The sequence below is a fragment of the Sciurus carolinensis genome, chromosome X (assembly GCF_902686445.1).
Source record: "Sciurus carolinensis chromosome X, mSciCar1.2, whole genome shotgun sequence".
Classification (NCBI taxonomy): domain Eukaryota; kingdom Metazoa; phylum Chordata; class Mammalia; order Rodentia; family Sciuridae; genus Sciurus; species Sciurus carolinensis.
In genome coordinates, this window is record NC_062232.1 from 25,526,591 (window position 1) to 25,552,693 (window position 26,103).

Here is a 26,103-nt window from a genome sequence, read left to right on the forward strand (position 1 = left end):
AGATAGACAATGTTCACAGATTAGATGACTCGGTATTATAAAGATGTTAACTGATCTACAAATTCAACATAATTCTATCAATATCCTGGCAGGCTTCATAGAAAAATTGACAAGATTATTTTAAAATTTATTCAAAGAATAAAAGCAGGTAGGGCAATCTTACATAGGAAAAATAAAGTTTACATTACCAGATCTTTTTTTTTCTTGGCACTGGATAATGCACCCTGGGGAACTTTATGACTAAGCTATATCCCTAGCCCTTTTATTTTTTTATTTTGAGACAGGGCCTTGCTAAGTTGCTGAGGATGGCCTTGAACTTGCAATCCTCCTGCCTCAGCCTCCTGAGATGCTGGGATTATTGGCATGTGCCATCATGTCTGGCAATTCCCAAATTTTTAAATAAAAATGAATGTTATTTAAATAAAAATGAATGTTATAACTATAATATAGTTAAATATTATTCACTCATAAAAAGGAATAAAGTTTTGCTACATGCTACAACACGGATAAACCTTGAAAACCTCATGATTAGTGAACTATTCTTTGTACAAAGGAACAAATATTGTATGGTTCCACTTATATGAAATATCACAATAGGCAAATTCATAAAGGAAGAATACACTAGATGAAGAAGTTATGAGAGGCTAAGGGGAGTGGGTACATGGGAAAAATTGCTTACTGGTTACAGAGTTTTTGTTGGTGGTGATGAGAAATTTTGGAAATAAATGGTAATGATGGCTGCAAACAATGCCACTAATTATACACTTAAAAATAACAAATTTTATGTTATATATATGTTTTATCACAATTCAAAATAATAAAGTAATATATCAAAATCATTGAATTGTATCTTGCATGGGTGAATTTGATGGTATGCCAATTATATTTCAGTGAGTCTGGTTGAAAAACAAAAATGGTTGTAATTAAGTCTGTGGTACTAATTGGAGGAATAACATAATGAAATAGAAGATGATAAAGAATTCAAAAGCACATTCATATATATATGTTCACTTGATTTATGACAGGGTGCCATAGTCATGGGGAGGGAATTACTGTCTTTCAATAAATGGAACTGAGCCAGGAATGGCTGTGTACACCTGTAATCCTAAAGACCCAGAAGGCTGAGGGAAGAGGATTACAAGTTCAAGGCTTGTCTTAGTGACTTGGCAAGATCCTCAGCGTTTTGAAACTGTGTCTCAAAATAAAAAAATAAAAAGGACTAAAGATATAACAAAGCTATACAGTGCCCCTATATTCAATCTCTAAGACCCCCTCCCAAATAAATAACTGAACTGAATCAATGAATGATGGTTTTCATTATAAATTTATATGTACCGTTTGTTTCTAAAGAATAAGAATCTGTCAATTTGATAAACATTTTTAATATTAGAGTTTAAAAGTATCCTAGATGGAAAGAGAAAGACTCATAAGTGAATAAGTAGATAAGAAAGAAAGAAAGAAGGAAGGAACCCTCTGAGAAGGCTAGTAGCATCACTTATCAATTAAGTCTATATTATAGATAAAAATGAGTAATTTTTATTTATGATACTTGTTGAACTAGACCACCTCCATCTTGCTTAAATACACACTTGAACACTGAATTGATTACTTCATTATATTTTTAGTATTATTCTTTAGAATAATTTATGCAAAGAAATAGTGGTATATATTTTGGTGCTTGCTCACTAATGTAAAACCATCTACTATCACCATTTTTTCCCATCTACAACAGAACATACAGTCAAATCAAATGGTCAGATTACAAAACAAAATAGAACAAAACCATAATCCACATACCAGCTTCCTCTCCTACCAATAAAGCATCCAGGAAACAAAACAAATACAAACACTTGAAGCATTTAACACATGTGACAAAGAAGATGGTTAATGTCTAACCTTTATCCACTGGAGATTTGTCTGTTTGAGCTTATTTTCAAGTTTATCTTGCTCTTCTGGGCTTATGGGAGCACTTACAAGTGCTGTTCCTCCGGTTTCATTTAATTGTCTTAGAATTCCCTGGCGCAGAGGTAACTCTTCCACCAGTAACTGAAACAGACAAATGCAACAACGTTTAAAATGAATTACAGCACAATTCCAGCTACCTTGTCTTCACCTCTATTGATCAGTCTATTAAAATGAAGCAACTTGACTGAAGGCCCACTGGTACCTCAAATACCAACACTTTTCTACAGAGCACAGAGCTGATAGACTGAAACACCCACTCCCAAATGGATAAAACTTCTTACAAATCACTAGATTATTTTAGCCCTCAGAGATTTTTTTCCAGAGAAATATGTTACATGCTATGATGAACTCGAAAACAATACTCCAAATAGAGTCATTCTGAAAATACATTTCCATCATAAACAGAACAATCTGAATAAATTCACCATCATCCCAGGTACCATGGCATGTTTTAAGAAGTCACTAGTAAATTAATTACCCTCTCAATATACACAGTGCCAGATACTGTGCTAAGCGTTTCACATATATTGTCTCAGTTTATCTTCATATTATAATAATTCTATGTGATGGTTTCTATTTTCTTCAATTTACATAGAATGAATCTGGGACAGACAGGTTAAATATCAGCTCCAAGGATGTAAAACTAGGAAACAACGTAGCAGTGATTCAAACTTATGATATTTCCACCTGGAATCCTTATTTTTGACTTTTTCACATCCCTGAATTCTTTTTATTTTTCATTCAGCATTACATTGTTTACACCCTTTCCTAAGAGCTACAAAACCACCATGATGTTAATACCATGTTTTGTTTATTTATGACAGCTAGAGCTGAAGTTTCAACATAGTAGCCACTGGTCACATGATGTTATTATTTAAACTTAATTAAAATTCAATAAAATAAAACAAATTCCTCAGCTCTTCACTCACACTAGCCACCTTTCTTTTTTTTATTGTAAACAAATGGGATACATGTTGTTTCTCTGTAAATGGGGTAAAGGCATACCATTTGTGTAATCATAAATTTACATAGGGTAATGTTGTTTGATTCATTCTGTTATTTTTTCCCTTCCCCCTACCCCTCCCACCCCCCTTTTCCCTCTATACAGTCCTTCCTTCCTCCATTCTTGCCCCCCTCCCTAACCCTAACTCTAACCCTAACACTAACCCCTCCCAACCCCCTTTATGTGTCATCATCCACTTATTAGCGATATCATTCGTCCTTTGGTTTTTTGAGATTGGCTTATCTCACTTAGCATGATATTCTCCAATTTCATCCATTTACCTGCAAATGCCATAATTTTATCATTCTTTATGGCTGAGTAATATTCCATTGTGTATATATATATATATATATATATCACAGTTTCTTTATCCATTCATCAATTGAAGGACATCTAGGTTGGTTCCACAATCTGGCTATTGTGAACTGAGCAGCTATGAACATTGATGTGGCTGTATCTCTGGAATATGCTGATTTTAAGTCCTTTGGGTATAGGCCAAGGAGTGGGATAGCTGGGTCAAATGGTGGTTCCATTCCAAGTTTTCTAAGGAGTCTCCACACTGCTTTCCAGAGTGGCTGTACTAATTTGCAGCCCCACCAGCAATGTATGAGTGTACCTTTCTCCCCACATCTTCGCCAACACCTGTTGTTGCTTGTATTCTTGATAATTGCCATTCTAATTGGGCGAGATGAAATCTTAGGGTGGTTTTGATTTGCATTTCTCTTATTAACTAGCCACCTTTCAAAAGACACAGAGCTAATGGCTATGGAGATGGGTTAGGTAGAATATTTCCATCATCATGGAAGTTTTATTGGACAATGCTTATCTAGATTGTATATGGAGAATAGAAAATTGATGCATATTTATTAATAAGTGAATGCTGTTAAATATGTTTATAAAATGAGTCATCAATTATATTGCTATATAACACTCAATACATTTAGGAAAAATTAATTTCTAAGAACAGGCTGAGTTTGTTTTCTCAGGTTATAACCATTATTGAATGGTTTGTAGACTTTATTTTTTGAATCTCAGATATCTAGTATAATGTGTGGTATATAGTAAGTGCTCAATATTTGTTTACTTAAGTAATACTTTTATTTTAACATTTCATCCCCTGCTAGGGTGTAAATTTCCTGTTTCACAGAAATAAATGGTTTGTGTTGGATTCTAATTTGCATGTGCAAACTAACTGAATCATTGATAAATAAGTAATTCCATTTCCCTTTGATTATACAACCTTATAAAAGGATGATTATAGCAACCATTTTGAAAGTTTGATATAAAGATCAAATAAAATAGTTGTAAATGCATCTAATATTTGGCATAAAATAGGGGATGATTAAATATTAATTTCACTTCCCCTTTACCTTTCCTTAAATCCAAAAGAGTGGTTCAATCCCCAGCATGACAAGAAAAAAAGAGTGACTTACCCAAAAACTAAAACTATGAAAAATAATCCAACTGTATAATCATCAGAGCACTTTAGCCAATCAGGTGATGTAATCAGTAAGAAGTATACAACAGTAGGAATGCATGAAAAATCACTTGAAGAAGCTGGATGTATGTTCAACCTTTATGGAATGTGAAGCAACACTATGACCCACACCTCATACAAAACAAGTCAAAATAAAATAATGCTTCAGAAGAATCTAACACCTTTAATAAAGGCTGAAATAATGTTATTGATTTGGCAATTAAGATATTCCCTAAGAAATTAGTTTCAGTTTGACAAAGACTTTCCTCAAATCTTTTCATATATAGCCTAAGACAAATTTAAAGTGATTCCCATTTTCATTTAGATGTTATGATTTCACACTCTGTTATTTAGTTTTTGAAATTATTTTATTTATTTAGTTTTTATTCTAATTTTTTACACTGACAACAAGACTGAAACTGAAAGTCACTGGTCAGTCAATCATGTGTCACTGGAGATGCTGTGGCACTGGAATGGAACTTGCTAGCTACAGCCAGGCTGACAGGTTTAATTTTTTTAATTATTTGAAGCTGTGGAATTCTCAAATAAGTCTAAAATGAATTACAAATGAGTTGTAAAACTAACTGCCATGCATTATGCATGTATAAATACATTATATAGGCAATATATGCACCTATACAAATATATGTGTGTGTGTGTGTGTGTGTGCATAGGCAATACATGCACCTATACAAGCATATGTGTATGTGTGTACACACACATGCACACACACACACACACACACACACACACACACACACATATGTATGCTGGATCTGAGCCATCAGCTTAAGACAAAATAAAGTTGTAAGAAAAACACCTTAGTAAGAAAAACTATAAATAACAAAATGGGCAGGAAATTGAATATTAAATACATCTAAAATAGATTTTTATGTTCTTTATACAAGTAGACCTTGAGGGATTTTAGAAAATAAAATTACCTTGACTTGTTCAAGCTTTTCTTTTAGTTGCTGCTCATTTCCAAGTTCAAGTGGAATACTAGTAATGTTATCTCCTTCTCCCAACCATAAAACAAATTCATTTAAATCTCTTTGAAATTCTGACAAGATATTCTTTTGTTCTTCTAGCCTGGAGAAAGAAGAAATGAAATTGTTATGAATGACATATTTCTCAAATTTTTCTTTTTTAAGGCAAACTGGAAAAAAAACATGGCCAACACTTTTAAAAACAAGCATTCTAAAAGATGTTAGCAATGCATAATTTATGTTGAGAAAATTCATTCACTTCCAACAAAGCAATTTAAATATTTAAAAAATCTCTAAAAGAGATTAAAATCAGTCAAGAAAAATCATGTTTTAAAACTTCCAACATTATGTTATTCCATTTGAGTAAGGTTTCTCAACTTAAGAACTACTGACATTTAAGGTTGGATAATTCTTTGCTGTAAGGGGTTGTTCTGTTCACTGTGGGATAATTAGCAGCATTCCTAGCCTGTACACAGTAGATGCCATTAGCAACTCCCCTTCTCTGATAGTTATGACAACTAAAAATGTCCTGAGGCATAGCCTAATTTCCCCCTTGTGCGGTTAAAATTGCTCCTTTTTGGGAATCACTGGCAGTGCTAAAGTAAGTATATAATATGAATTTGCATGTTTTAAAATGCTTAATTTAAGGAAAATTTATGGAAAAGTTATGGAAAATTAAGGGACAAAAGAGAAATCATCAGTTTAAAATAAAAACACAAAATGATTTCATGTTAAAATGTTTTCTAAATTATGACTTACAACCTTTTTTTGAGGAAATATAAAAATTGATTTATAATACTTAACATATGTCCTACTAGTGGAAAATTTTAATTATAAAAATGCATGCATATACTGTATGCCATTTAATTAGCCATGAATTTATTTTTACATATTGGATAGGAAGACTTACAGCTGAACAAAAGGGTTTGCACTTAAGAAAATTTATGATTTTTTGTTATGTTGTCTTTGGGGAGCTATGTATATTTTCCATGTAAACTTTAGATTGAAGTATAGTATACACATAGGAAAGTGTATATATATATGTATATAGCTCAAAGAAATTTTAAAAATTGGACATATTATATAACTAAGGAAAAAACAGAATGTTATCTGAACCCAGAAATCTCCTCTTTCCCCTTTGCAATCACTACCTCCAAGTGAAACAAGTAACCTATCAGCTGTGGTTATTATGCCTGTATTGAGTATTAAGCAAATGAAATCAAATGGTATATGATCTCTTGTGTCATATTTCTTTGATTCAAAATTATGCCTTTAATAATCTGTGATGTGTGTAGTTTTAGTTTTTTCATTCTCCTCAATATATGGTATTCAATAGTATAAATATATCACTGTTGATAAACACTTGTATTGTTTTCCATTTTTTGAACATTTAACTAAGAATTGATTTTTTTAAATTGATATTTTGCTTCTGGTTAACAAATGTTTATTGGGAACTTGCCATCCTTCAGGAAATCTACAGGTATTAGGATTAATGATGGATATGTCATATACTTTGTCTTGAGGATCTCACAGTCTATGAGAAGAAAAAACACAGAAACCAAGGATTATATTTGAGTATTATAGGAGGATAAGTTATTTCTAGGCCAAGGCTAGAGAGACACCCCAGAGAAGATAATGTTTCGAGCCTTGGAGCATGTAGAGTCCCATGTTGTAGGAATAAGGCACAGCCTGTGCAAAGATAAGGCTTTGAGAGAACTACAGTTTATATACTTTCTCCAAACCAGAATCTGGTTATTCCGCTTGCCTAGATTCAGTTTGCTGTTTGTTAGGATAGCTTGTTCAAAGCTTGTTTGGGGACAGGAAAGTGACATTCTCTCCTCTTTCTACTCTCAACACAGGAACCAGAGGTTTTCTGTGAAACCTCAAATCAGATTATGTCAAATCTACACTCAAAGTTCTTCCATTGCTTCCTAATTTACTAAAAGCAAAAGCCTGAACACAAATATTATATTACAGAGTTCTACAAGGGTCCAGATCCATGCTCTTCAGTATAGTATAGGATACCATATGTGGCTAGTAAGCACTTGAAACATGGCTCTTATATATTGAGATGAGCTATGAGTGTAAAATACACACCAGACTTCAAAGCCAGTATGAGAGGGGAGGGAAGGGTCTCTGTATCTCTGCTCTATTTTGCTATAAACCTAAAATAGCTCTAAAAGATAAAGTCTATTTAAAAATTTACAAGAATATAAAAATATCTCATTAACACTTTGCATATTATACACAGATTACAATGATAATATTTTTAATGTATTGGGTTAAATAAATGTTAAAGTCAATTTCATCTGCTGTCTTCTGTTTTTTTTTAAAGTGGCAACTTGGAAAATTTAAATTAGGTATGGGACTTATCTACTTTTCTACTGAATGGCACTGATCTATAAGATCTGCTTATCCCTTCTCTTCTTACCTCCAACCACAGTTTCATCTACTTTCCCTTTTATCCTTCTTGAGAGTCATTGGCCTACTTGCTGTACTCTTCATACATACTAGGTGGGTTCCTACTTCTAAGCCATTATACTTGCTCTTCTTTCTGCCAAGGAAGCCCTTGCTTCAAATGTCAAACATGGCTGGCTTCCTCACCTCCTGCCAAGTCTTCCCTGATGACTCTACTTAAAATTTTATCTTCCCTCAGTATTTCTATTCTTTCTTCCTGTTTTTACTTTTCTCTCTAGTTCCTAAAATTAACATACTCTATTATGTGGTTACTTTTTTATACTGTCTCACATGTGAAATTAAGCTTCTTGAGAGCAAGGATTTTTGTGTGTTTTATTTAATACTATAATCTTTGCTCCTGAAATAATGTCTGACCCAGCATGATACATGTCGAGTGAATGAGTGAATGCTGCCATCAAGTATGTTTCTGCTCTAAAAGAATCTTTCCCATTCTTTGCAATACTGACTGTGAAAGGTGATCTAATTTACCCCCTAATGTACACATACAGTATTTCACCAGATTCAAGACACTTTCAGTCACAGGCTGCTCAGTACAGTTATCCTGAGTACCAATGGTATGGAGTGTGGGGGCAGGGAGTGGAATGCTGCTGTTTGAACTATGACCAATCACTTAAAGTTTTTATTTTACTAAGGAACTTGTTCTTTTAGATTTATCTATATTTTTGTCACATTCTCTCCTTGTGTATACATAAAAAGTAAAATATAAGGAAAAATTGGTTGAAGTATTCCTAAAAGTACTTGCATTTAGAATCAGACTCTCTTGTATCACTTTTCCTTTGGGGGCATAGGGTATGGAGGAGGTTGGACATTGCTAGTAGTAGATCTACTGCTACTGTTTCTTCTCTGTAAAACTTTTGGGGAAGTGGCTGGTTTTAGTTGCTGGCAGCTTGTTTTAGAATGTGGGATAGCATTATTCCCCTCAGATTCTGATCTCAGAAGCATTTCTAGAAGAGGAAAATTTTACAACAAACATCTTTTTTTTAAAAAAAACTTCATCATGTGATAGTTGTTCCTTAAATATCCTAAGATGATTTCAACACTTTGGGTCTAGATTTTAAGATTATATTTCATCTTCTTCTATTTTTTCTACTCTTTTTGCAAGTCTTTGTCTCTATTAGTATTTGACTACAGATCATTTTGTGCAGTAGAATAAAATTCCAGAAGCAAATACTTCCCCACTTTGAATATGTCTCATTGTTTACTTGAATATTTTCCCTCTTAATAGCATTCAGCCAAGAAAAAACAGGGGAGATGCACTTATTCATTATAATTTATATATATATATATTTATATAAAATATATATATATATTATATATATATTTATATAAAATATATATATATTATATATATATTTAAATATATATATTTTATATATATATATATTTGATTGGGATCAAACCCTGTAAACATTCTGTGTACCTAGCTTCTTCATTTAATATTTTACTATATTTCCTTAGGTCATTAACTCCTCTGAAAAATTGATGCTTTAAGATCTGAGTAATAAGCTATATATGAGTACATCATATTTCACCCTTTTGCTTTTAGTCATTTAGTTTGTGTCTAATTTTTCATTATAATAAATATCCTTACAACAAACACATTTGTTTCTGCATGTTAGCTCATGCTCATGTATCTACTCCATTCCTTAGAATAAGGAAAAAAGTTAAAAATAAAAATCCTAAGGATTTAGGTATATATTGCTAAATTTATTTGCAATGCTGGTAAGAGCACTCATAAATTCCCACCAATAGTTAGAAAATTCTAGCCTTACCACACTTTCAACACACTTGGACACTGTACTCTATATATTTGATAGGAAAAAAGTTTGTCATGGATATTTTACATTTTTATTAACAGGAATGTTGGTTGTATGTATGTACATAATTGTCATATAAGTTTCCATTCTCAATTATCTGCTGTTTTTTTTTCAGTTTTTCTCAGTGTTTTCTTATTTGCAAGAGCTTTCTTCACATCATGTATAAAGTACATTTATTTTTCCAGATTCCCTTTTGTCTTTTAGTGTTTTTACATTTGTTTGTTTCTAAAACAAAAATTGAAGATTTTTCATTGTTTGTTTCTGTTTTACAGTTGTCTAGATACTCACCTTTATTCTGAATTCTTATACTTTCATTTAAAAAAAGCTACATGATTAATCCATCTTAAATTTATATGGAGTTAAGTTTCTGACCTTGAAGGGGTTTTCAGAAAATGGTATTTTTTCCTCTGCACCATCTGTTCTCTATTGATTTGTGCCGCTTTCATTATTTCAAAAAAATATTTGTGTTACTAAGGTTCTGTCTGTTGATCTGCTGTAGAATTTTGTTATAGTAACTCAGTACTTTAATCACTGGAAATTTAAAATATGCTTAATTTCTGAAAAGTTAGCACCCTCTCTCACCTTAGCCAGATGAACTTGTGGAATGTGAATATCAGTTAAACAAATTATTTAAAAAACTGAGGATTCTGATTGGAATTACATCAAATCAATACATAAATCTGTGAAAAATTACTATTTTGCCAATATAATTCTAATAAATTTTCTATGATTACAGTGTATTTGGACACAGAATATTTGGGATTCATCTGTGCATTATAAATAATTAAGTACATTTTATAATTAACCTTCAGCTTTAGTTTGAAAGGCAGCAACTTGCAGATGATTTTATGGACATAAACTGTATACTAATTTAGAAGACTCTTAAGAAGTCCCGGATAGAATAAATCATCACTTAAAAAGTAAAAACTTTGGGTAAGTTCTTTGCTACAATTTTTCTTTTTACATAATGTGGAAAACTTTTCTGATTATTTAATTTTCAAAACAGTAGAGCATCTTTTAAAATATGAAAACATTTGGTAGTCATTTCTTGTCTAGATTTGTTTTTCGTACTTTGAAATATAAAAAAGATGGTGCCAAAATCCCACTGGGACCTTGTTATAATCTGCTTTTCCAAATGCATGTGTTTTCTGAGATTTCAAAAGCCTCGATTTGAAGTTTTAAAAGCTGCAATTTGAATTTATGTATTCAGATGACTGCAGAAAAGCAAAGGAACACAGTTAGCATTTCCAGTCTTGTCTCTTGACAGAACAGTTTACACGTGCTTTATATTGGCATTCATCACATGAAGTGTTATTTCTTTGTTTACCTACTTGGTTAATGCTTATGGTAGGATTGATTCAAGCATGTGGTAGTAATAATAATGAATGAGATATTTAACATTACCTATCTGCAATTAAGTGCTAAATATTTTACTTTTAGAGGCATTCCAATACATGTAACTATTTTTTAAAATAAAAGAATGCCTTCTGTTTGAAATATTGGCTCGGTTACCATTTACATTATAAATGCTCCTAATGCAACTGAAGGAAGCACATATTATGATGGTTAGAGATTTGCATAATAAGAAAGGAAGAGTTACTGATGTGTGGCTAAATTCGATGAATTTAACATCAACTCTTAATGAACACTTTCTGTGGGGTTGCTCTTATGGTAAGAGGAAAAGACTTCCAAATCTGATGGTCTTATTTCAGTGGGAGGAGGTATCTACTAAGTGTTTCAGGTACAATGCTATAAATGTTTATATTTGCATCTCTTTTTAATACATCTTTTGTATTGCCTTCCTAATGCTCTCAATGAAGAAATTAAACCTCAGGTAATTTAAAACCATTTACTACATTTAAAGTGATTATTTCATTTTTCAAATGAGAAGTTCCTCTCCAAGGAACTTGAAACTTTAACATAGAAACTTAAGAAAATGTAGATATAATAATCTCCCATTTATGTATAATACTTAATTTTGAGCATGCATGCACTACTTTAAAATTAAATACTACAAATTAATGTATTAATTAGATCCCATTTCTTCATTCATATTTCATGCAACAATTGTGTTCAAATGTTTCACATGTATCTTCAACATCATAATTTTCATCATGAAGGATGCACTTTTTGAGTTACCTATTAGATTTTCCAGAAAGTATCATTGTCACTTATACCCATGTGGCCTGAAGTATAGTACTGCTGAATCTATGTGTAATGTTCTGCTAGGCATTTCATTTCAAGCCATGCACACACAAAGACAGTTATATGTTATATAAATATGTGCTTTTTTTCTTTTTTCTGTGCCATATGTCCATAAGCTATACAATGTAATCAGTTACTGAGTTGCTTTGAATAGTGTTCTTTCCAAAACCTCATACCAATGGCATCTAACTCTTGAAATTGTGATGGAATATAACCAAAGTTAATCCCTATGTTAGTTTTCTTGAAGTTTTTTTCCTACTCTGTTTGCCTGTACAAAAACAACGAAATAAGCATCAGTTGAGATTGCACAGTCAATATTCCTTTTCCAGGTAGTAATTAATTTTGAACAAAGTAAACAAAAGCCTTGTAATTTGAGAAATTTTAGAGGGATTCAAATATGAGGGGACACTTGTAATAAAGAAAACACTCAATTTTAGACACACATAACTTCTTCATGTCACCCTCTATGGGACATTGTCACAGTGACTAGGCATCAACTTTGGTTAAATGAACATGCTTTCCATCCCTGGTTTGTGCTTCCTAGTTAGTGCTTGAGTAACAAGATCAGACATTCATTCATTTTGCCTAAAATTTTGCCTTATAAAATGAAGTGCTCCTAAGGAGGATAACATGTCAAGACTTTGCAAAGCATTTATTTATGCCTCACAATTAAGGAAATGATTAGCACCTTGGAGGTACATATGGTAAATGATGAGAGAAAGTCTGAAGCATAGCAGTGAGAGTACCTGAAGGGAAAAATCCAAACCTAAATGTTGCCAGTTTTCAGCTGAGTGTGTTAATTCAATCTCTATAAGCTTCAGTTTCCTTATCTTAAAATGAGGACACTGAACCCCTCATAGTGTGCTTTTGAGGATTATATATGTTCTCAGAACCCAAGTTTTAGCATACTGCTTCATTCTCAGCATTCAATAAGTGGTAGAGGAAGTAAAAGGAGATACGAAAAAGGAGACCATGGACTCCGAACTTTATTTGTAGCTCAGATTTTTGCCTAAGCTCACATGTTTATACACATAAAAGCATTTACAAGGCACCTAATAGTACACAGGTGGACTATTTGAAATCAAACTTTCTGATGTGCCATCTGACAGCTCTATTTCTCTCTTCTGACAAACTATCTTAACACATTTTTCTGGAGAAACACAATTAGAGTGTTAATGTCAATCTGTGAGTAAATATGCCACCAGATGAGACTCCTTGTAGGTGAAGCAGATGTATGATTATGATGTAAGAAACATTTATCAAAGATCTATGAGTGTCCAGTGATATGCAGTGAATATAGAAAACAATCCCTGTCTCATGGAACTTGCATTCTATTGGTGGGAAAGGGAGACATTACACAAGATAAAGAAATGAAATATATAGATTGTGAAATAGTGATAAAGGCTACAGAAGTAAAAGAAGAGGAAGCATGAAAGGGAGTAGAGAATATTAAAGGGGATGGGGAATGATTGCAATTTTATAAAGGGTGTCCAAGGGAAGGTCTCACAGAGAAGAGAGCATTTGAGTAAATTTCTTCATGGCAGAAACTGGTTAGCTGTTCATAGAGAAACCTGTCTCTCTTCTATTTTTTTAAATTTTATATTATAGATTCTTTTTAGTTATACATGACAGTAGAATTCATTTTGATATAATTAAAAAAGCAAGGAATATATCTTATTTTAATTAAGACTCCAACACCTCTTCCCTTTCTCTTTCCCCACCCCTGCTTACCTTTCCTCTATTGATATTGATCATTCTGCCATTTACCCATAGTTTTTTAAAAAAATTAATTTCTTGTGGATGCTGTCATTTCGTTTTCCAGCTTCCCTTATCTTTAGGTATGGCTACATGACTGAGTTCTAGTCAATAGTATGTGTGCAGAAGTGATGCTCAGGAATTCCAGACCTGGCTCAAAATTCCACTCCCATCCACCCACCACCACCCAGGAGATATTCCTTGTTCTTTCTCTTTCTAATGTAGAAAAGCACAGTGATTCTCAAAGTCATATGTTAGAGTCATCAGAGTCTCACAATCAAGGAATCCTGAAACCTCCTGATTCATCATTTGGATGGAAGCTGCTTACTGACCAGAAAAAGAAAATTTAAGTTTACATTAGTTGAGAAGTTTCTACTGGGTTCAGCCACTAGGATTTGTCTTTTTATAGCAGGTTGAATTAAGTTAGATACTACAGAAATAAAAGGGGTCAAGAAGCCAGTCATGTAAGTATTGTGAGAAAGAGCACTTGAGGCAGAGGGAATGAATACAAAGACTCTGAGGCATAAGTAGAGTCAGAACATTCCAAAATCAACAAAGTGAACAAAATGTTTGGAATGGAATGGGAGGAGAATATAAGAAGAGACTGGGTTAAAAAGTCAAATCTTCAAAGACAGTTCCTATTGCCAATAAAATTCAGTTCTTAGATGAAAAGAAATTCTAAAATAATATAATATAATAATATGTTTGGGAGATCCCACATTGAACTCATTCTCCAAACCAGTTTTATAGATCCAATCAACTAACTAAGCTTCAGAATTTCCCCCAGACATTTTTGTGTGCTCTACACAGGTGCTAGAACAGGCTTCTATAAACTATGAGGGTGTTCTGGAGCTTCCACAATTAGTGGTAGAGTTACATGATCTATCAGTAAAGCCTGTCACAAAGCCATCGCCATCTGGTGAAAGATGCAATAAAGAACGTATGACTTTGAACAGTTTTGTTGATTTCATTGCCACTTAGGCTTTTCCCCTTCTGATCCTCTGTCAACTTCAATGGATGGCTTCCAGTTTCTCAAGCTAGCAATCTGGACATCTCCCTCAGTTCCACAGCATATCAACAAGCATGCCCTTATAATTGCACTTGAGACATGTCTCTTGAATCCGCCCACTTCTCTCCGTCTTTACTAGCACTACATCCTTCTCCCATCTTCTCAGGATTGTTCCTAACAACCTCTCTGACACTGCTTCCTAATTGGTTTTTACCTCCTGTATTGTCTCCTTCTTATCCTTTCTTGACACTTCAGAATGAGAGATTTTTATAAAGTATGTCTCTGATCATGCCCTCATATCTTCAAAAACTCCCTAATGCCTCTGGGATAAAATCCAACCTCTTTAACATAGGTCAAAATTCTCTTTGTGATCTGATCTTTACTTACTTCCCCTTCTTTCATCTTTCTTTTTCATTCAATAATCCATAAAAGAACTAACTCTTCTTTGAAGTCCAGTACTATATCCATGTCAGGACTTGTCATATAATATTTTGCAAGGGATGCCCTTCCATATATCTTGGTCTAAGTAACTCTTAGTTACCCTTCTATTCCTAGGATAGACATTATTTCCTCTACAAAATTTTTCAAGTATAGTATATAGGTCCTGTTATATAGTCTCACAGTTCCACATAATGTTTCTATTAAAGGAAATATTGTAATTTCCTATCTCTATCAATGTGTTGCAAGCACCATAAGGGCAGAAACCCTGTCTATTCTGGCCATACTCTATTTACAGTAATTAGCATACAGTATATGCTTAATTATAAATTAAAAATCTCCATGACATAATCTTAATGGTGTATGTGAGACTAATAATATTCAAATTAGTCTTAGGAGATTTTCCATGAGAAACAAAGTGTATGTGTATGAGGTCAGGTTCTATGTAAAATTCACTGAATTCGTTCAGGGAAAGCCACATACCAGGGGTTTGTGAATAGGAGTCCATGAGCCAAATAGTGTCAAGCGTCTGATTTTCTTAATAAAGTTTTGTTGGAATACAGCTGTACCCATTTATTTATATATCATCTATGACTGCTTTTATGATGCAACAGCATTCTTGAGTAGTTGTGGCAGAGATTGAATGGTCTACAAATAAAAAAATTACTATATGGCACTTAACTGAAGTTTACCAACATCTGATATGAGGTAAGACCCTATTTTAGACACATACTAGGAAAATGAAGCTATGATAATTCTGAGGTAAGATATTCTGTATAATCATTTTAATCTAGCTATATGTGCAGTCAGGAAAATGTGTATGACCATTAAAACTGCCCTCTACCCTCCTTATACAATCATGAACACCTTACCCAATTGTTATTTCACAGGACCAACTTAAGGACAACTAATAGGAACATTATATACTACATTTGATTATAAATATATTAACATTCATTTTATTCAAATTTACTGAAGTTTCCAAATATGAAGCTATGTATACTTAATGTCGACTCAAAATGGAAAATAATCATTCATATAAGAAGACCATGCCTCTGTCTCAATTTTCTCTTTGCTTTTATATCATTCAAGTTTCTTATTTTTCTTTCTTCCTAATCCAAAATCAACTGTATTACTTCTTTTATAATTTCACATCCATTTTTGTTACTGAATTTTTTTCTGATTTTATGGTCATTTTATTACTACACCTATATTTGGAATTCCTTAGCATAGTCATAATTTGTACCCCCCAGAAAAATCATCTATTCTTCTGTGCTATGTCCATTTCTAGTGGAACATAAATACATTATATAGAGAAGGAATACCAAAGTTCTTCAGAGAGAGAGAGAGAGAGAGAGAGAGAGAGAGAGAGAGAGAGAGAAAGAGAAAGAGAGAGAGAGAGAGAGAGAGAGAGAGAGAGAGAGAGAGAGAGAGAGAGAGAGAGAGAGAACATTTTGTTCGCCACTTTCATCCTGGAGAAGAAAGGGCAAAGGGTACTTCCACTTCATTTATTTGAAATCCACACACAGTCCCAGGTAAGTTCTTCAGAAACACAGGTTACTATTCTTTGAAAGAATATAGCCACAGGAGGTACAAGAATAGTTATATTCCCTCAAACAGTAGTTCCTGAAGTGTGGTCTGGGGACTCCCGGGGGTCCTTGAGACCCATTCAGGGGGTCTGTTAGGTCAAAACTATTTTCATAGTAATACTAAGATGTTATTTGCCTTTATATCTCTCATTCTTTTATGAAATTTCTAGAGGATGCATGATGTGAGCTATAGCACCACATTCAAGAAGCAGATATAAGAACCAGCTGTATTCTCTTAAGCTAAAAATTAGATGTGAAAAAATGGAAAACAATGTCATTGTTCTCACTGTCTTTTTTGGTGTGCAAAATAGAATTGTTTTAAATAAATAAGACTCAATTTTATATCAACATGCATTTTTAAAATTAATAACAAATATTTCAAACATTTCTGTTTTAATTTCAAGTATGTTGATCTACAGAAACAAAACCTCTTTTGAGTCTTGAATAATTGTTAAGAGTACAAAGGGGTGCCAAGACCAAAAAGCTTGACCACCACTGCTGTAGAAGAATTGAATTTCCAGAATTTTGACAATCATGCAAAGTAAGTTAGTAGACAATTTTTTGAATAAAACATGTATTTCTCACTAGGCATAATTCAAGACAGCTTATCATGCGTGTCAAGAACACCAACATAGCTGGGTGCAGTGGTGCACACCTGTAATCCCAGTGGCTCAGGAGGGTGAGGCAGGAGGATTGCAAGTTTAAAACAAGTCTCAGCAACTTAGCGAGACCCTGTCTCAAAATAAAATAAAAGGAGCTGGGAATATGGCTCGGTGGTTAAGTGTCCCTAGGTTTAATTCCTGGTACACAAATAAAGAACACCAACATAAAGAAGACTTCAGGTAAGTGAACAATTCAGTATGAAAAGAAAATGAAAACATTCCATTAGGTAGGTATCCTGGGATATATAAACATTAAGCTAGTAATAACATGGAGAATTACATTAACACAAACACTAAGTATACGAAGAAAATTTAACATTGTCATATGTTATGGTTTAGATATGAGGTATACTTCAAAACGTCATGTGTGAGACAATGCAAGAATATTCAGAGGTGAAATAATTAGATTATGAGAGGTGTAATCTAGTCAATTGCTTAATCCACTGATAAGGATTAACTGGGTGGTAACCATAGGCAAGTAGCATGTGGTTAGAGGAGGTAGGTCACTGGGGGCATGCCTTTGGTGGTACATATTTTGTCCTGGTGAGTGAAGCTCTCTCTACTCCCTGATTGCCATGTCCTAAGCTGCTTTCCTCCTCCACACACTTCTGCCATGATGTTGTGTCCACCTTGGTCCCAGAGCAATGAAGTGAGCCATCTGTGGACTGAAACCTCTGAAACTGTGAGCCTAATAAACTTTTCTTCTTCTCATTTTTCTTCTCAGATCTTGAATGAAATGAAAAAGCTGACTAAAATATTATGAGAGTACTCCATTTATAAAATTTTAACTTAGGAACTTCCATATGTATGTTGCATCTAAAAGTTAGCATACATCAAATTCATGAAGAAATGGTATCAATGGTCAGACATAATGATTCTAGTTTGAGATACCACATTTTACATTATATATGATGAGTGCAAAAGTAAAGGAAAATTATTGAAAGTGCTTGGAAAATATAAAAAAAGTAACTAACAGGATGATGATCAAAGACCCTAACCATTTATATTTTCTCAGAAGACTTAATTGAACATCTGTTGATCTTCAAAATGGAGATATAAAGCCTAAAAAAATGTACTTGCTAATGGTAATTTGAAATGTAATCTGTTCCTAAGAAGAAGCAGCAGTATTGAATCTTATCTAGATTGAAAAGAATGTGCTTGTTTCCACAGTGAGTTCCTATAAGTGACATTGAAACAGCCTTGAAAAACATATACAGGTTGGCTGTATAAAGCAAAGGGGATAAACTTCAACACAGAGTAATTAGCATCACTCAAGGCAGAAAAATGCATCAAGATTCAGAGTAACTGTGACTAGGGTGTGTCAAGCAATGCAAAGAATATCAGGAGACAAGGCAGAAGGATGGACAAGGGCCAGGAGGACAGGGTAAGAATTTTATCTTATTTGTAATAGGAAACAATCTACTAAGGATCTGATGATCTGAAAGGGAGCCTAGGAGATATGTTCACCCTAGGAAACATATTCATTAAATAAAGGGGTAAAATATTTTAGAAAAAGAAACTGTGTAGACAAAGGTATGATAGTGTAAACATTCATGGCCTGTTTTATTATTTCCAAAGTGAAGAAACTCTAGAAAGGGATTGGCAAAAGACAGTGATAGAATGGTATTGTTGGGTCAGGTTCTAAAGAGCTCTACGTGCCTACCAAATTAGTACATTCCCTCCATAGTACCAGAGAACCATTGGCATCTTACAAGGAGAGCTATGGTATTATGATGTTCAAACTTCTAAAACGTATTTATTGGTCATTAGGGATATATACCTACATGAACTTTACTATTTCACTATTCATATCAGTTATCAGATTCATTAAACATAGTGTACAGAGGAACTTCAGAAGAGTTCCTCATAGATTGCTGAAAATACTTTTCACCCATAAACTACAATACTTCACTTAGCTAAGCACATATATAAAAATAGTAGAATTCAAATGACATCTCCAATAAAAAGAGATACAGTCACATATGAGAGTCATGGCACTGTTAGCTGAAATGTTCCCTGGAGTTTATGTCAATAGGGAAGACAAAAGATTGACAGGTTGAGGGGAGCTTTTCTCTCACCACTAAGAGCTAACGAACATCATTTCCCTGATGGATGTAAGGAGGAGGGTGTGTTTCCATTCTCAAGAGAATACTACATCATTTCTTCACTACATATTGAATAAGACAAAGTATAATGAAAACATGAATAAAATAAAATGTCACTAGGGAGCAAGTTGTACATATACATTTGTTTCATGTAAACAATCTGAGAGAAAAATAAGATTATCATCTCAAAAAGTAAGTATAGTCATACTTCGATTATAGTGGATAATGAGGGACTTACTTAAACCAGTTTTTTAAAATGTTTGAATTTATTTTAACAGCTTTATTGTGTTATAATTAACAAATGAAAATTGAACATAAATAATATATATAATTTGATGAGTTTGGATAAAGGCATATCCTCATAAATCTATCACTATAATGAAGGAAATAAACATATTTATCAACACCAAAAGATTTTTTGTGCTTCTCTGTTTTATTTCTCCCTCCCCATTTTTTGGATGGTAAAAACACTTAAGCTCCACCCTCTTAACAATCTTTAAGGTATAAAATACAGGCACTATGTTGTACAGCAGATCTCTAGAAATTATTCATCTTAGATTACTAAAACTTTATACCCACTAAATAACCACTCCCAATTTCTCTGTCTCCCATCTCCTGACAACCACCAGTCTAGATTCTCCAATTTTATGAGTGTTTATTTCAGACACCTAATATAAAATGTATGTAGTATTTGCTCTTCTGTGACTGGATTATTTCATTAAGAATAATGCCTTCTAGATTTATACATATTATCATTTAGGGCAAGATTCCCTTCCCTTTAAAGGCTAAATAGTATTCAATTGTAGATGTAAGTCAAAATTTCTTCATCCACTAATCCATCAATGGACATTTAGGTTAGTTACATATCCTGGATATTGTGAATAATATTTAAGGAACATGGGAATACTAATATCTCTTCAATTCACTGATTTTATTTCCTTGGATATATACCCACAGGTGAGGAACTTCCATATGGTGTTCTATAGCAGCTGTATCAGTTTACATTCTCATCAATATGTAGGAGTGTTCTAATTTCTTCGTATCATCAAAACTTACCTTTAAAAATAATGGCCATTCTAAAAGGTGGGATGTGGTATGTTTTCAGTTTTGATTTGTATCTCTCTGTGATTAGTGATGATGGGTACCTTTTTTATATCTGTTGGCAATTTTTATGCTTTCTATGGAGAAATGTCTATTCAAGTCCTTTAAAAATTGGTTTATTTGCTTTTTTGGCTATTTAATTGTTTAAAAAAAAACTTTGTTTCTATAAAGTACCAACAACATATCTAAAAAATTAGAATCAATCCCATTTACATTAGTATAAAAAGGAAGAAATATTAAGGAATAAACTGAATTACACAGAGGAAAGATATGTATAATGAAAATGAAAAATATTAAAGAAACTTAAGACAAAAACAGAAAGACATCCTGTGTTCATGGATTAGAAGACTTAATATTCTTAAAATACCCATGATAACTATAATGAAAATAGATTTAATGCTACCTATCCCCATCAAAATTTCAATGGCATTTTTTTCTACAGAATAGGAAAAAATCCTGAATTTTATGTGAAGTCATAAAATACCCCAAATAGATAAAGCAATCTTAAGAACAAAGTTGGAGACTTCACACCTTCTGATTTCAAAATATAATGTTACAGTGGTTATAGTAATATGGTACTGGCATAAAGGCATACATAGACCAATGTAACAGAAAAGAGAGAATATTCCAGAAATAATCCCAGGCATGTTATGTTAATTGCTCTTTGACAAGAATGGCAAGAAGATACAATGGGGAAAAAGAAAGACTCATCAACAAATGGTACCTAGAAACTAGACACCCATGGAAAACAGGCTGGGGTGTGGCTCAGAGGTTAAGTACCCCTGGTTTCAATCCCTAGTACCAAAAGAAAAAATGATATAACACCTGAAACCCTAAAACTTGCAGAAGAAAACCTGGGGGAATTTTTTTTTTTTACATTGATGTTGGCAATGATGTCTTGGATGTGACACTAAAAGCATATGCAAAAACAACAACAACAAAAAGTTAAGATGCACTACATCAAATTAAAAAAAACTTTGCATAGCAAAGAACATAATCAACAAAATGAACAGGCAACCTAAAATACAGGAGAAAGGATTTACAAATCACATATCTGATATGTGATTAAGAGCTAAAACTTTATTTTTAAATAATTGAGGCATTAAGAAAGCATAGTGGCCCTCTTTCACCACTTCTTTTCAATATCGTCCTTGAAACTCTAGCCAGAGCAATTAGACAGACCAAAGAAATTAAAGGGATACAAATAGGAAAAGAAGAACTCAAACTATCCCTATTTGCTGATGATATGATTATATACGTAGAGGAACCAGGAAATTCCACCAGAAAATTTTTAGAACTCATAAGTGAATTCAGTAAAGTAGCAGGATATAAGATCAATGCATATAAATCTAAGGCATTTTTATATATAAGTGATGAATCTTCAGAAAGAGAAATTAGGAAAACTACCCCATTCACAATAGCATCAAAAAAAAAAATAAAATACTTGGGAATCAATCTCACAAAAGAGGTGAAAGACCTCTACAATGAGAACTACAGAACACTAAAGAAAGAAATTAAAGAAAACCTCAGAAGATGGAAAGATCTCCCATGTTCTTGGATAGGAAGAATTAATATTGTCAAAATGGCCATACTACCTAAAGTGCTATACAGATTCAATGCAATTCCAATTAAAATCCCAATGATGTACCTTACAGAAATAGAGCAAGCAATCATGAAATTCATCTGGAAGAATAAAAATCCAGAATAACTAAAGCAATCCTTGGCAGTGAAGCAGGGGGTATCGCAATACCAGATCTTCAACTCTACTACAAAGCAATACTAACAAAAACGGCATGGTATTGGTACGAAAATAGAAAGGTGGATCAATGGTACAGAATAGAGGACACGGACACAAACCCAAATAAATACAATTTTCTCATACTAGACAAAGGGGCCAAAAATATGCAATGGAGAAAAGATAGCCTCTTCAACAAATGGTGCTGGGAAAATTGGAAATCCATATGCAACAGAATGAAACTAAACTCATATCTCTCACCATGCACAAAACTAAACTCAAAATGGATTAAGGACCTCGGAATCAGACTAGAGACCCTGCATCTTATAGAAGAAAAAGTAGGTCCAGAGCTTCAACATGTTGGCTTAGGACCAGACTTCCTCAACAGGACTCCCATAGCACACGAAATAAAAGCAAGAATCAATAACTGGGATAGATTCAAACTAAAGAGCTTTCTCTCAGCAAAGGAAACTATCAGCAATGCGAAGAAAGAGCCTACAGAGTGGGAGAAAATCTTTGCCAATCATACTTCAGATAGAGCACTAATCTCCAGAATCTATAAAGCACTCAAAAAATTCTACACCAAGAATGCAAATAATCCAATCGACAAATGGGCTAAGGAAATGAATAGACACTTCACAGAAGAAGATCTACAAGCAATCAACAAACATATGGAAAAATGTTCAACATCTCTAGTAATAAGAGAAATGCAAATCAAAACTACCCTAAGATTCCATCTCACCCCAATTAGAATGGCGATTATCAAGAATACAAGCAACAACAGGTGTTGGCGAAGATGTGGGGAGAAAGGTACACTCATACATTGCTGGTGGGGCTGCAAATTAGTGCAGCCACTCTGGAAAGCAGTGTGGAGACTCCTTAGAAAACTTGGAATGGAACCACCATTTGACCCAGCTATCCCACTCCTTGGCCTATACCCAAAGGACTTCAAATCAGCATATTACAGAGATACAGCCACATCAATGTTCATAGCTGCTCAGTTCACAATAGCCAGATTGTGGAACCAACCTAGATGTCCTTCAATTGATGAATGGATAGAGAAAATGTGGTATATATATACAATGGAATATTACTCAGCCATAAAGAATGATAAAATTATGGCCTTTGCGGGCAAATGGATGAAATTGGAAAATATCATGCTAAATGAGATAAGCCAATCTCAAAAAACCAAAGGACAAATGATATCGCTATTAAGTGGATGATGACAAATAATGGGGGGTGGGAGGGGTTAGTGTTAGGGTTAGAGTTAGGGTTAGGGAGGGGGGCAAGAATGGAGGAAGGAAGGACTGTATAGAGGGAAAAGAGGGGTGGGAGGGGTGGGGGGAAGGGAAAAAATAACAGAATGAATCAAACAACATTACCTTATGTAAATTTATGATTACACAAATGGTATGCCTTTACGCCATGTACAAACAGAGAAACGACATGTATCCCAGTTGTTTACAATAAAAAAAAAAAGAAAGCATAGTGGGTTCCCATTAACTATCATCCATATTAACCAATTACCAATATAGTACCAGATTTGTTTCATTTTTATGTCTCACACTCCTTAGTGCTTGTTTTTTAAATGACAGTTTCAATGAGGTATAATTTACATGCTGTAAAATTCACCTTTAAGTGTATAACTCAATGGCTTTTTGTAAGTTTATGGATATAGGATGTCTTTCCATTTTTTGTGTGTTTTCTTCAATTTATTTGATCAATGTTTTGTAGTTTTCTTCTTTTTTTATTTTTTTAATTTATTTTTATTGAAAACAAATGGGATACATCTTGTTTCTCTGTACATGGAGTAAAGGCATACCATTTGTGTAATCATACATTTACACAGGGTAATGGTGTTTGATTTATTCTGTTATTTTTCCTTTCCCCCCACCCCTCCCACCCCTCTTTTCCCTCTATACAGTCCCTCCTTCCTCCATTCTTGCCCCCCTCCCAACCGTCATTATGTGTCATCATCTGCTTATCAGCGAGATCTTTCGTCCTTTGGTTTTTTGAGATTGGCTAATCTCACTTAGCATGATATTCTCCAATTTCATCTTCTTTTTTAAAAAAATAGATTTGCCTTTCCTTCTGGGTGTAGTTTTCAATGTAGTCATCTCTTAAATCTTTGGTTAAATTTATTACTGGGTATTTTTGTAGCTATATTATATTATATATTGCTTTCTTGATTCCTATTTCAGGTAACTGGCTATTGGCATATAATAATACTGTTTTTTGCATGTTGGTATTTTATTATAAAAGTTTGCAGAATTTGTTTATTAATATTAATAGTTTCTCGATGGAGTCTTTGGGATTGTCTAGTATGAAATCATATAATCTGCAATGATACTTTTACATCCCACTTTCCAATTTAAATGTCCTTTATTTCCTTCTCTTGCCTGATTTCTCTGGCTAGGACTTTGCATATTTTATTGAATAATGTTGAAAGTGGATATCTTTGTCTTGTTCTTGATTATACAGAGAAAGATTTCAGTAAGTTGTTGGCTGTGGCTTTGTCATATATAACCTTTATTATGTTGAGGTACATTCATTCTATATCTCATTTTCAGTTTTCATCAAGAAGGGATATTGAATTTTATTAAATGCCTTTTGTGCATCTATTGAGATCACCATATTGTTTTTGTCCTACATTCTGGTTATGAATTGTATTATGTTAGAATGTTTGAGTTAGAAATTTCATTGTGGTTTTGATTTGTATTTCCTTAAGGATTAATGATGATTAAATTTTATAAGTGCCTATTAGCCATTTGTGTCTTCTTGGCTCATTTCTTAAGTTTGGTCTGCCTTCTTTATATTGACTTGTAAAAACTCTTTATATACTGTTGAGAAAAATCAGATGTATACTTGTAAATATTGTTTTCTGCTGTGTGGCTTGACTTTTAATTTTCTCAATCATTATTTTGAATAGCTCTATTCTTAACCCATAGTTGCAAAGTTTTTTCTCTTATATTTTCTTTATTGTTTAGTTCTTACATTTGTGTCTATAATCCATTTTGAGTTATTTTTATGTATGGTATGAGGGAAATATCTAAATTACTCATTTTTCACATAGATATTTAATTGTCCTAGCACTATTTGTTGAAGACTATCTTTTCCCCACTGAATTGCCTTGTCAACTTTGTCATTTGTAAAGTGAATATGAATGTAAGAATTTATTTCTGGACTCTCAAATTTATTCCTAAAATCTTAAGCCAAACCTTATGGCAGTATTATACTATCTTAGTCATCATAGTTTCATCCTTTTACATCAAATTTTAAAATCAGGTAACATACATCTCTTACTTTGTTCTTCTTGTCAAAGTTGCTTTGGCTATTGGTACTTTTGAATTTCTATAGAAATTATAGGATCAACTTGTGACTTTCTGCAGAAAAGTCTATTGAGATTTTCTTTATTGGAGCAGGGGCAGTACAAGGGAACAAATTCAGGGACACTTGGCCACTGAGCCACACCCCCAGCTCTATCTTGTATTTTATTTGGAGACAGGGTATCACTGAGTTGCTTAGTGCCTTACTTTTGCTGAGGTGGGCTTTGAACTTGTGATCCTCCTGCTTCAGCCTCCCAGGCTGCTGGGATTACAAGCATGTTCCACTGCATCCAGCATATTGAGATTTTAACAGACATTTTACTGAATCTATAGATCAATTCATAGAGAATTGTCATTTTATCAGTATTGAGTTTTTCAATCAAGAAGGTAGAATGTATCTCAATTTATTTAGATCATCTTTATTCTTTGTAGAATACAAGTTTACATTTATT

The 26,103-nt window shown here is 33.3% G+C and overlaps 1 protein-coding gene across 4 annotated transcripts in view; it reads right to left on the reverse strand.

The window, feature by feature from the left end:
- Positions 1-26,103, reverse strand: part of Dmd (dystrophin) — a 2,099,091-nt gene that overhangs the window by 820,703 nt on the left and 1,252,285 nt on the right. For all 4 annotated transcript variants that reach the window (XM_047536255.1, XM_047536256.1, XM_047536254.1 and 1 more), the window contains exons 46-47: positions 5,387-5,534; positions 1,897-2,046 (exon numbers count right to left, since the gene is read on the reverse strand). In XM_047536255.1, coding sequence (XP_047392211.1) covers positions 1,897-2,046; positions 5,387-5,534 — 298 coding nt within the window. The remainder of the gene's footprint in view (positions 1-1,896; positions 2,047-5,386; positions 5,535-26,103) is intronic.